We start from the raw sequence: 12,656 nt of genomic DNA on the forward strand, positions 1-12,656 counted from the left end.
CATAAGAATTGAAATGATGAATAATTATATTATTGTCATGCAATGATCGTTTTTTCAAAATAAAAAATATGAGAATAAATTTTATAAATTTTTAAAAAAATATTATGGCCTGTATAATATATTTTAAAACATAGTCCTGACATAAGTAATGTATATAGTAAGGTTTAGTATTTTAGCAAGTCAAAATTATAACCAAAAGTGGTTGTTTTTCATGAATCAGAAATATAACTACAAATGAGATAACGTACAAATAAAAGTCGAAATCCAGATTGGTAAATTTTTTCTCCCTAAATCGAATCATGCCATTCCTATCTCACTGTATTTTAATTAGCAGAGGTCTTGGGGAAATGGCACGGTACATGTTCATGCGATGACTCAAAATGTAACTTGGCCTGCAATTTTCTTTCGGGGAACAGAACACTCTAGTTCAAATCCATTATTAAAAAGCAGATAACATGTGCACTTTCTGAAATGCCTGTGACTTCACTCTTTTGATTTTATGTAATTGTAAGAGAATGTTCATATGTATTGCTTTTCGACTGGCACTGCATTTTAAAACTGAGTGTCTTCAGATAAAGTGATTATTTTCTTTTCATAAAGAGTATCGCTGGTGAATGTGCTCAAAACTTTTGTGAATGTTTTAAAATGCAGTCACAGTGCAGTTTACAGCCGTGCTTAGGATAGAATTTCTATACGTACCCTATGTATGAAGACACAAAAATATTAGATATTGGTTTGGATTTTGAAGTTAATAATTAGTAACTAGATCTCGTGCCTTTCCCACTGTGTTATCTTGTAAATTCTATCAGTTCTCAAACAAAACTTTGAACTCAGTATTTTTCCAAACTTTGCAGCTCAAAGTAAGTAATTTTTATTTAAACTAATTTCAGTTAACATAATAAAATAAGGAACACATCACCCACTTAAAAACAGCTTAAATTGCATGTACTTTGTCACTGTAAATAAACAAGGTAAACATTGACATAACTTCAAATTATTCTTGGGTTGAAAAAAATCTGCAGTTCGAAATAAATTCCGCCTTTGGTCAACATTTTGGATGCAATTCAAAGTTTCTCATAAAATAAACATATTTTAAAGAGTGTTTTGAATTTCACTGCATAATTCCTAGCCAACAGAAATTACGGTGGTATCTTTAAGGTTTGTTATATGTCGGATCGATAGTCATTATGCAGGGGTAACACAACCACTGAGATGCAGTACCTTCCCTCTGCTTAACCCTTGGTACCGTGACCTGAAGAAAAATTTCCTATAGGTAGTCCTTGGGGAAAGCCTCTCGCAAAGTGAAACTTTCTTATTTCTTTGTTTAATAATAAAAGTGTTCTTTTCTGATAGAATAGCAAAAGGAGCTGAAATTTTAGGCTAGAGAGCAAAATGTTTATTAAGGTAATCTTCATGAGTCTCTTTCAATAAAAGGGGAAATAGTTTTACATTCTACATAATAACAAGTTGTTTTGAAGCACGAGCTCAAAAATGAAAATGCCCCATCACAACAGATTGTAAATTTTTTTCTGATGCTTTTAAAAGTGCCTCGATCATTTCTACGGCTACAGTGTTAAAGTTAAGTATTTGCTATTTTATTTAAACACTTTTAAAAAATGAACATTCTGGGGCTTTGCAGCATTATTAAGAAAAGCTGTCCATACTTTACCATGTTGTTACATGTGTTTATCTGCTGATTATAAAATGTGTTAAACAGTATTTTAAAAACAAAAAAAAATGCAGAGCTGCGCTTTGATTAATTCAGTGAACAAAACATATGCTGTTGGTTCTGTTCTATGAAATTCATATATGATCAATAAAACCTTTTAAAAGAGCAACTTTGGCTTTTAGGCTTGTACTGCCGACCATGTTCTACGTCCCAGTTAACTCTGAGCTTATACTGTTAACTTAGGCAAACAAAACCACTTTCTGGCTATGATAGTAACGTCTTTTTAATATATCTTATCCTTTTTTTCTAAAATTTCTGTAGGTTGGAAGCTGTGTATTGTGGTTGTTACCCACTTTGTCCCAAAGATTTGGTTTATCCCGAAATATTTCCAGGTAGCTGCTTTAATGTACTTTCGCCTTTGTTGAGATTTAAAACATGATTCATGCTAAATTAGAAAGTTTGAAAATAAACTTAGGCAGGAGCAATTGTTTATTTGGCAAGTCAACATGTTAGTGTTAAGGAAAATTTTATGTGTTTTAATACATTAGAATGAGCTTATATTTACCATCTGTTCTTTTAAGATAACAAAAAAGCGAGTTTTCAAATAGCATTCTTCATTGTTAGTATACACATCCCATAATGATGGATTTTTATAAGCAGGTCAGTGTTGTTGCAGTTGCTTACAGATTTTTTAAAATGCTATACACAGAGAAAAATTGAGGCCTGAAAGTCACACCAAATTATTTAAACAATCGACTCGTTAATAATATGCAACTGTTGTACAGGGTACATACGGCTATAGTACCAGTGCTTTGAAAAAAATCTCATCACTAAATATATCACATATGCATTGTGTTACATTAGAATAATGTATTTTAATCACCCAAAGGAGATGTCTAAACAGCACAACTACACAGTCTTATTTAGCATTAAACATCCTTGTGAGCTGAGGTAACCTTATAAAATCATGCTTAAATAATGTAAAACATGAGGCGGCACAGAGCAATATGCATTTTTAATTAGTAAAGTGACTAATATCGAGTGTGTGCTTTGAGGTTTTTGTTTCATTAAAAATGTATCTGTTTTTCCTGCAGCTGAATATCTGTATTCTACACCTGAACAGCTTTCAAAAAGGCTCCAGAATTTCTGCAAGAGACCCGATATTGTAAGGAAACATCTCTATAAGGTAGTTATTGAGAAGAGATTTACACGGTACAAATGCCATATTGAAGTACAAAGAAAAATCTTAAAAAAAAAAAAACATTTAATTAACATACTAATGTTTAAAGGAAACATGCTAGGAAGGGATATTAGTTGTTACACTAACAAGGATTAATTAAACTGGATGCCAGTTGTATTAACCTAGGTCTTATGAAATACGTGCACTTAATGCACGGTACATGCTTTTTTTTTTTAAATTTATTGTTTTCTAAGATGACTGTCCTTTACATTTAGCCCCAAGAGGCTTATAAAAATGAACCTGGATTAATGTAACTCATTAGTTTAAAAGGAAGTAAAGGAAAGATTCTACAATTATACTAATGAGGATAAGCCTTTCTTCCCATCATAATGAAATCTTCATTCCTCAAAAATTCAGGTGACTGGCATTAGTGAAGTTTGGTGTTCATTTTTTAACTGCTTTAAAGATGATTTTCAAGAATCAAATGTTTCCCTTGCCCAGTTTAATAAAATGACATAAAAAATCCTCAGTTTGTTTTGAATTAGACTATCAGTTTCCTCTCTGAATGGTAAAGGCAAAAAGAACATAGTTTAAATAGCATCATCGTTTAGTCTCCTCATTCATTTTCTTTTTTCTCTTGTTTGAATTAAGAATTTTACATTGTTGAAATAACAACACAAAGAGGCCCCACTAAATGCCTAAGTAATTGAACTGGGATAAATCTGCTTTATGAGTTTCGAAGGTGGCTCTAGGCCATGAGTAATATACCTTTTTATATTCTTGGAATGTAACATCCTCATTTTACATAAATTCAGTATAGTTTGCAATCTAGCAGTTTTATAATCTAGCATATTTTAATTTTCCTATGTTAATGTATAACCTTCCTACGTGAAATACAGTTTGTCGCCTTATTTCTCTCCTTCCCCTTTTCATGGCCTAAAATACATATTTACATAGTGACATATCAAAACATGACTTTGTTTCTGCAGGAAACAGTTAAACTTCAAGAAAAAGGGAGAGAACCAAAAATGCAATTTAACACCCAATTTCAAGCTCATTATCTTTCATTGTCTATTAACTTGGCAATGGTTCAGAAGGTAGCTCATAATAGTTTAAAATGCTGACTGAACAGTTCTAGGCATCAGTATTACTCCTTGAGTCGATACGATTGTATCATATACATAGCTTCACAGAGAAAACAGTCTTCTAAGGTTTACATCCACATTTCCTAATTTTTAAAGTTCAGTAGTGGTCTTGTTTGTATAAAATATTAATCAAGTCATTTCTCACGTGGCAGATGCAGTTTATGAAAATAAAATAGAAGAAATAGAATAATAAGTATTAATACAAATGGATTCATTCTCTATATTGACACAAAGCTATTTTCAGTAAATTCAACATCAAATTATTGATGTTTTTTCCTTCTGGTGAATTTTTGATAAATTTTTTTCAGTTTAATTGAGATATAAATACATATACGTAACTGTTTAAGGTGTATAGCATAATGACTTGTTATATATATTGTAAAATAATTACCAACCTTCCATCGTTTCATATAGATACAAAAAAAAAGAAAGAAAATGTTTTTTCCTTGTAATGAGAATAGTGAAATATTGATAATTGTATTTCCATCATCAAAATTTATCAGTTTTTAACTTTGCTTCAAGTTAGGCCTTATTAACGCTGTTACTTTGCATCTGCAAATTTTTAACCATTTCAAAAGTTACTACAACCAGTTGACTTTAGTTACAAAAGAAAACAGATCTCCAGATGAAATATTTTAATACAGCTACTGCCGTAACATAGCTGTAATTATTTATTTTACAAAAAAACTTCTGGAAAAACTCTGAAAGAATGTCAACTCAGTGGTATGCTATTAATATATCAAATTATTCCTGAGGCAGCTTTAAAGATAACCTATATCTTAAATGTTATTTTATGTTACTACTTTTTACATATATTTATTCTGTACATCCTAAAATGCTCCATCTCAAAGTTTTATAAATTAATATTTCATGCATAAGTATTTATAAGAATTTGTATGTATAGTTCATATTTTCTACCATGGATTTTTTTATTTTACATCTATTACACATTTTCATATATCTTGATGATATTGTACGTATCTAAAAATTAATTTCAAAATTAATAAATTAGTTCAAGAATCTTAAGTAATCAAGAGCTTTAAGATGCAGTTGTCAGGAGAAATTGGTAAAAAAATGACAGAAAGCAGCATAGATTTAATTTGGTTGTTATAATAGGATTTAGAACCAAAACAGAAAAAGAATGCCTTCTAAAACTTTATAATTAACATATAATAAGTTAATATTTTTTAACCTTATGTTTTATAAATATACAGGTAACATTTGCCTTCACTAAATACCAGAGAAGTGTTTCCCCCAAGGCAGCTTTTTACCTACTTTTCTTATGAAATGGAAGAGTCTTGTGTGTGTACTGTAAAGAGAATGTTGAAGTTTTTTTTTTTTTAGATTTATTCTATTGGACAGTGCTGTTTGCTTTTATAAAACATATGCTTCTAAGATCTAAAAGGATAGATTGTCGCTGAATTTTTAAATTTGCTCCTTTTACATTTTTACACCTTACTCTTTTTTTTGTTAAAAGTTTACATTTTTAAATCATCTCAACTGGTTATCATATAGAGTTCACTTTAGGATAGAATTTTCCATATGGATTCACACTTAGAAATTTAATGACTAGAATAAGGCTACTAACACTTGGCTTTCTTCTCACATGAGATATTATACTTTCAATATGAGTGAGACTTTAGGGGCTATAACTTGAAGCAGGATTCGAAACAGAATGCTAGTAACTGAAAAGCAGAAAAAGAATTTGATACTTTTTTTTCTTAATGTGACTCTTTCTACTACAGAACATTGTGCCCATGACTTCTCACCTGAAATGGTTTCAGACTTGAAATGTTTAAATTCCTCCCATGCATGCACGTGCTCTCTCTTTCTCTCTCTATCTCTCTCTCTCTCGCGCACACACACACACACACACACACACACACATTTTTCTTAAAATCTTTAGAGAAATCCAATACATGCAGAAAATAAGTGTTTCTTAATTATATTAAAAATCCAAAAATATTATTTTTTAATTTTAAAAATCTAAAACCATTTCTCAAGAAAGTGGACATCCTGCTTTAGTCATTGACTGCAGTTTTCTTGTACTCTCAGGACACTTCCTCTTCTAAGGAGGTGAGACACATCGGCTACATACTTGTCACGTAGATAAAATAGGAGCTTTTATGACTCCCAAACCTTACTTGAACACGAGATTCCAGAAGTAATCATAAAATAATTAGCCAAGGATTGACTTCTTACACTAACAACAGTTTTTTTTCCTTTTACGACCCAAGCAAGTTTAATACCGTGAAGTTGTATATTTTCTTTTGCCTATTTTTACTGTGTGAATTTACTTTCTGAATATTTCCAACAATTTTTTGAGATCAATACTTTATGCTTTTAGAGAACCTTTGATTATTATATTTTTTAAATGTTTTAGGGGAAAAAAAATGTGCGGACATTCCCTTGTTACCAGTATTGAAAATAGCACAAGAACAAATGGGGCAGTTGCATAAAGTAGGTACTGCCCAGGCTAACATCAATTCTATTTTCATTCCTGTCCTATTTCTCATTACTTTTATTTACAAATTGAGCAATATTCTGTGTGGGAAAAAAAAGAGATGTCATTCTTTCTTGTGCTTTGCAAAACTGATCTGTAGTTTCTTAAGAATTTTCAAATGATAGCTGCTGATTTTTATTTTGTCTTCCTCTTCAAGTTCTTTAACATTCTAGAAACCTTTGTAACCTGCTGTTATTCGGAGGAGAGAAGAATTTTCAGATTTTTGCCCAAAAGTGGTTCCAAACAGTGATTAAGCTTACAATTCAGACTCAGTGCCCAGAAAAGCCATTTGTGGTTGTCTTAATTATATCAGGCCACGTTCACCCGAACCACAGTCAAGCCACTTTAAATTTCCTTTAAGAGACTGGTCACTTTATAGTCCTCTTTTAATTTGAGCTTATACTCTAGATGTGAATAAGGTATTGCTCACTGGTATTAACACTCCTCCAAAGTCATCAGTTTTTCCTTAAAAATGAAAACTTTAAAGCTTGTGACATTTTGAGAACTTCTAAAATCTCTCAACTGCACCAGCACAATTTAAGTCAAATTCTCAGTGGCAACCTCCCTCCTTTCTTCTCTCCCTCCTCCTTATTCTTCTCTGTCTCCTTCTTCACTTCATTCCTTGATTTTATGTGGCTTGGTTTTCCTTTGATTTGCCTACGTAAATAAAAGTAAAAAAACCTTTAGCTCAATAGATATACTTTGGGTGATTAAGATCAGTTAGAGGTTTTGACTTCTTGTCCTTCTCTGCTACTCATTTGCAGACTAGCGCTAGGTGAACTTCCTAACCTCTATATGATTTATCTGTAAACTTGGAAGAATTCTTTTTCTTAATTCTTAATAGCATTTTCCCCCTGAGGTACTGCTATAATGAAATAATGAATATAAACCCATTTGTAAACTCGAAGTGCTTTATAAATTCCACGTAATCGTAATGGCATTTCTCTTGTGCCTTCACCACTTAAAAGTAAAATTCACATTAGCAAAAACATGTATTAAGAGTGTTGTGTATCTTGTGTTTATAAAAGTTAAAAGTTGGATAGTAAACTTTAATAGCTGTCATCCATAACATAAACCAGGAAATATGTGTGCAGCAGAATGTACCCATTTGCAAAAAAACGGGAGCTTTCCCCTATGGTTGGAAATAGTTATACTTTAAACCAATCAGAAACTGGGATTTCCTGAGGTGATAAAACTCGAGAACCATTTATTTGGTGGCTTTTTGAAATCCAGTCAATGTAAGTTATGCAAATTTGCAATATGAATTTTCAGCATTCTTTAGTCTTTCAGTCATTAATGCTCCGTCATTGCCTTCTCTCCTCTCTCTCCCCTTTACAGGGTGAAATGACTCCTTTTTCCTGGGCAGCCCTACATGGTAAATTCAGGTCTCTGCTTACAACAGAACCTAGGGAAGATTTGTGACAGATGGGGCTAAGTCACAAACTTGCAGCCTAAGGCAGAATCTGTAGAACTTTCCAGAGTGTGCCCATATTTACCTGATCAGAGAGAAAAGAAAATCTGCAGAGGAAGCTGAGCCTGGCTGCTTGTCATAGCTGACACAGAGCCATCTGCCACAAACCTGTGGCGGCTTCAGATCTCCAATCCCTGCCACCACCCCAACTCAAATTAAATACAGATTCCTAGAGACGTTATGATGGTTACACATGTCCTCGGCATCACATGGAGGAGACTGTTCAAAAAAAATATGTGGCCTGTTGTATAACCGCACTCATGTATCCCATATGTGGTGCCACATTGAATTTCCGGTTGAATCCGTTTTTATCCTTTGTACTGGATGACATGGTGCCTGAATTCTTTCTTTTCGCCGACACGATGGCAGCCAAACTGCAGCTTCAAACGCTCGCACTTGGCTGGGTTTCTACCTAAGTTGCCAGGTTATCATCGAAGCCTTCTTGTGTCCTTGAAGGGCCACAGGGTCTGAACGGAGGATCAGAATGCCGTGGGACTAATTGGGCAGCCATCTCAGAGTTGTTCGTGGCAAAGGGCTGCCTTAGCACTTTTATTTTAGTAAATTAATGACTCTGGCACAGGGGCTTTAAGTGAAGGTATTAATAAGGGGTCTGGCAGGTATTCCCATGATTCACTGAGTTACATTTGCATTTAATTTATCTCAAAGGAAGTTGCAAGATAAACAGCTGTAATTCGAACAAACATGGGAATTACACTGAGCAGGGCCACCTTGACCATAAAATGAACACTGTGATACTGGTTTTAACTTTTTTTCCATAGGTAAAAATAAATCAAAGCACATCTAACAAAATCAGTAATTTTGGTATAAATAGTCCTTGAAAATATTTGGATCCAGCTACAAATATATTTTCAAGATAAATCGCTTATGATTCCAATAGTCAAGCTGCTGTATTTGTTGATATAAAGATGTTTTGAACAGCTAGATTGTAAAATAAATTTTTAATAAAGTGCCCTCTGCCATTTTTAATTAACATATCTCATTTACGTGTCAGTGTGTACATCTCTGTATGTTTCTCACTGAACACTTTGCTTGTGTCAGGAAACAACGAATACAATTGTTTCTTTTCTGGATGAATAAGGATCTGTTTTGCAAATGTTTGTAAGATATTATGACATTTCCAAGATTTTCTTTGCATTCTGGAAAGCAGGAGGTAAACATTTGTAGTCATTAAGGTAAAGTCTGTTGATAAACCATCTTCTGTTTACTGACAGGTAAATCGTAAGTTTCCTAGCTTTTGAAATGAGTTACTTCTATATACTGCAGCACGAGGAGCAGCCAGGAAGAAGAGGGTAGATAGGGCTGTGAGTGGTTTAGCCGGCATCCTACATAGAGCAGACAATGGTTCAGAAGTCCGGTAGGGCCCATTGACAGGTAGCAAAATCATAAGCAGGAACTAGAACAAGGTCAGGGAGTCAGAGCCCTCAGCGCAGAGGCACTGGCAGATCAAAGAAAGCAGGAGTTCAGGGTCCATGAAGCCTGGGAATTTAAAAAGCAGAAAGAGTAAGAAGCAGAAACAACGAGCTCATCTTTGCACAAGAGAGCCCACTCCCTAACTAGTGTGAGATCCACAATGTACAATAGGACATCACAGCACGGGCTTTGAGTCCTTCCTTGAAGGGAAGTCACTGAACAAATTACCTCATCACCCACAAACCAAAGGGTTCAGGGATTGTATCAGATTGAGGGACTTCCAATCCAAGACTGTGGAACTTGGAATCTATCAGGTATGCATGCTCCTTTTGAGTCCAAAAGTAAAGATATAAATATGCAAAAGAGGTTTTTAGACACTTCGCCAACGCAGTGTTTATCATCTAAGGAGATGAACTAAACCAGTAGGTTGCTTCAGTCACAAAGGTGCCATGTCATAGATGCCATTGTCTCAAAATAATATTTTAATCTCACAGCCAAGAAACAGTGCTTAGTTTACTATGTTTTTCTATCCTGAAAATAAATGGGCTCACATTTTATAATGGCAAGATATCGTATGCACAACTATCTCTATATATTTTCTCACTAATTGATGGGAAAAAAATCAAAAAAACATTAAGTCCCTTTCAGAGAGTACATCCTAACATTTAAATATGTTCCCGATTTTGGCAAATATAGTACCGAAAGTTACCTTTGTATGGAATTTTTTCTATACCCATAAACTCAAATCACCTTTTTTCTTTAGCCATGGCCAGCATTCCTTCTTGAATAAAAATGTACATTAAAGTTGTCACTTTTTAAAACTGTGCAGTCAGATTTGGTACTAGTGCAAATAAGCATAAAAGGTTTGTAAATGTGTAAATATAACTGTATTTGAAAATATAACTGTATCTCTGTGTGTGTGCTCGCTCACATGCTTCCCAACACTCATGCTATGGTGGAATGAAGTGATGTTGAGTCAGTTAACCCATATTTTGCTGAAGTGAGAGAATAATTGAGAATACAAGTTGACTCTTCAATTATTTCCCTTATACTCACTAAAGAGATTAAAAAAAAAAAATTCTTGTTTTTGAATATAGTTGTTGAAAATGTTGGTGTTTTTTTTACATTCAATTCTGTTCACACTTAAATTATTGTTAGACCCATTTTAATTTTAAATATCCTTAAAAGTCTGCCCATTATCAACACTTTGATACAATGTCTGTGATGCTCACCTTGAATTTACCTAGTTTAGATAATGCTTCTGGCTAGAAGTTTTTATAATAATTAACAGGGCACCTAGTTCTTAACCTACTCATTATACCATGTTGATCAGGATTAGGTCAAGAGACCTTTCTCGAAATGCTCCTGTTTTAATAAGCGTCTTTCAAATACAGTTAAGTTTAAATGCCCTATTCTCACTCTCAAGTCTTCAGACATGCCACATAAAGATGGTAGCAGACTCAATAAGTCAATGGAAACTCAGCCGTAGACGGCTGCACAGATTCATTTCAACACCTTGAAATGCATCTGGAAGCAAAGATTTCGTTTTATATTGAAGGTGTTAATTATATTTGATATTTTTAAAAGTAAAATCTGTTTTTGAGAAAGCATCTGCTACCCAGAAATATTATGAACCACAAAAAATTTTCATTTACATCTCATACTTTCTGTGGGTCATAGAATCAGTTTTCGAATGATAGTCTGCACTGTCTTTGAATGCTGACATATTCTGAGTTCTGTTCTATTGACTATTGACAAGTATGGCCCTAAGTGCCTTTTTCTTTTGGTAGAAAATTGGATGATATTTAATATCGGATTTTATCAATTAAAAGTATATTATAAACCACTAATACAAACATGGTTCATTTTAAAATTGGAATTGACATTCAGGACAACTAATGATTCTATAATACACCCTCCCTTTAAAGCTATTTATTAAAATGTAACTGGAAGAATTTTAAAACAGTTCTATGTGCTGCTCAAAGATATGTACATGTGTGATTAAAGTATAACAAAAAACACGATTAACACCAAATCTACAATAACGCTTAAGTCAGAGGAGTGATGGTAGAAAGAACAGACATATAACTGAGAGAGGCACATTAACTATACAGCTAATAGTCCATTATGACCTTTTACATGTGTTAAATGTTATTACTGGATATACCTTTTGATCAGAGCTATAAATACTTTGGGAAGCCTGCGATGAATTTTGCTACCATGCCATCCTTAACATTCTTGACTCTAAACTATTGATCGAATCAGAAAACCATTTCCCTCAGACGGAAAAATTGCCCTAACTGCCAGTTTTGTATGACAAGACTCCTCTGCTTACCAAGAGCAAAGGACTTAATCTTGACCCGGAAAAAAATTATACTATGAAGAAAGTTGGAATTGACTGTCCATAAGTTCCTTTTTCCTGAGGCTGCTGGTCACCATTTGTAACTAATGCCTGTATTGTTTCAAATACAAGATGGAAAACTCTAGCTCTGTAAACTCCCTGTTCAAGGATAATGTTAAACGAGCCAATCCTCTTGTCTTGAAAAATTCAGAGCTGTGTGGTGGAGCACAGAACTGTCTGATCTCCTAACCACTAAGCCCCCTTCCTGATTGTTACCTGTCCCCTTTCCTCTTCAAGACACAGAAGCCAGGTGTGGGCTCTGTACTTTCATTTCAGTCCATCTCATGAAAAAGAATCCTCCCTATATCTTTAGGATGCCCTAGCTGCACGTGAGGTACATAGGATTTCAGGAACCGAGATCCCCACTCACCTTGTAGCCCATTTTCCTAAACCAGAATTTGGGGTCAGTGTCTTTAGGGTCTTCCTATGATCTCTCATTACCTGAGTGATGCCTTTCTCTCTCCCATAGTTCCATGGTAATGATGTTCAACCCTGGTATTGGTTCATAATTGTTCTTATAAACTGATATAAAGAATTGATGTTTCTTGGGAGTAAATCTAAAATGCTTCTGTTACTATCCTATCAGTTACTGCATTAAATAGCAGACCTAAGGTGGAATTCTAGAAGATGCGACTTCTACTAGGAATGCTTATGTAACACCTTTCTTGGAATTTGAAGTCCTTTATATTTGAAAATGTAATATTTCCATCATCATTTCACAAATGAGAAAATTAAGGCATCAGATAATGGCATATTTAGGAGCCAGACTATTATAGAGATAGAGAGATGTTTTGTATAAATCTTTCCTGCATGACATAGTGTCATTGTCACCTATGTGTCTTTCAGGAAGCACCAA

The 12,656-nt window shown here is 33.8% G+C and overlaps 1 protein-coding gene across 7 annotated transcripts in view; it reads left to right on the forward strand.

The window, feature by feature from the left end:
* Positions 1–10,299, forward strand: part of GTDC1 (glycosyltransferase like domain containing 1) — a 346,607-nt gene extending 336,308 nt beyond the window's left edge. For 4 of the 7 annotated variants that reach the window (XM_023527475.1, XM_023527479.1, XM_023527482.1 and 1 more), the window contains 3 exons: positions 1,991–2,061; positions 2,764–2,855; positions 7,836–10,299. In XM_023527475.1, the coding sequence (XP_023383243.1) occupies positions 1,991–2,061; positions 2,764–2,855; positions 7,836–7,919 (247 nt within the window). In that variant the 3' untranslated portion in view covers positions 7,920–10,299. Of the gene's footprint in view, positions 1–1,990; positions 2,062–2,763; positions 2,857–7,835 lie in introns of those variants that run through there. The other 3 variants (XM_023527477.1, XM_023527483.1, XM_023527478.1) reach the window with 2 other exon arrangements.
* The last annotated feature ends 2,357 nt before the right edge of the window (positions 10,300–12,656 follow it).

The sequence above is a fragment of the Pteropus vampyrus genome, unplaced genomic scaffold (assembly GCF_000151845.1).
Source record: "Pteropus vampyrus isolate Shadow unplaced genomic scaffold, Pvam_2.0 Scaffold17, whole genome shotgun sequence".
Classification (NCBI taxonomy): domain Eukaryota; kingdom Metazoa; phylum Chordata; class Mammalia; order Chiroptera; family Pteropodidae; genus Pteropus; species Pteropus vampyrus.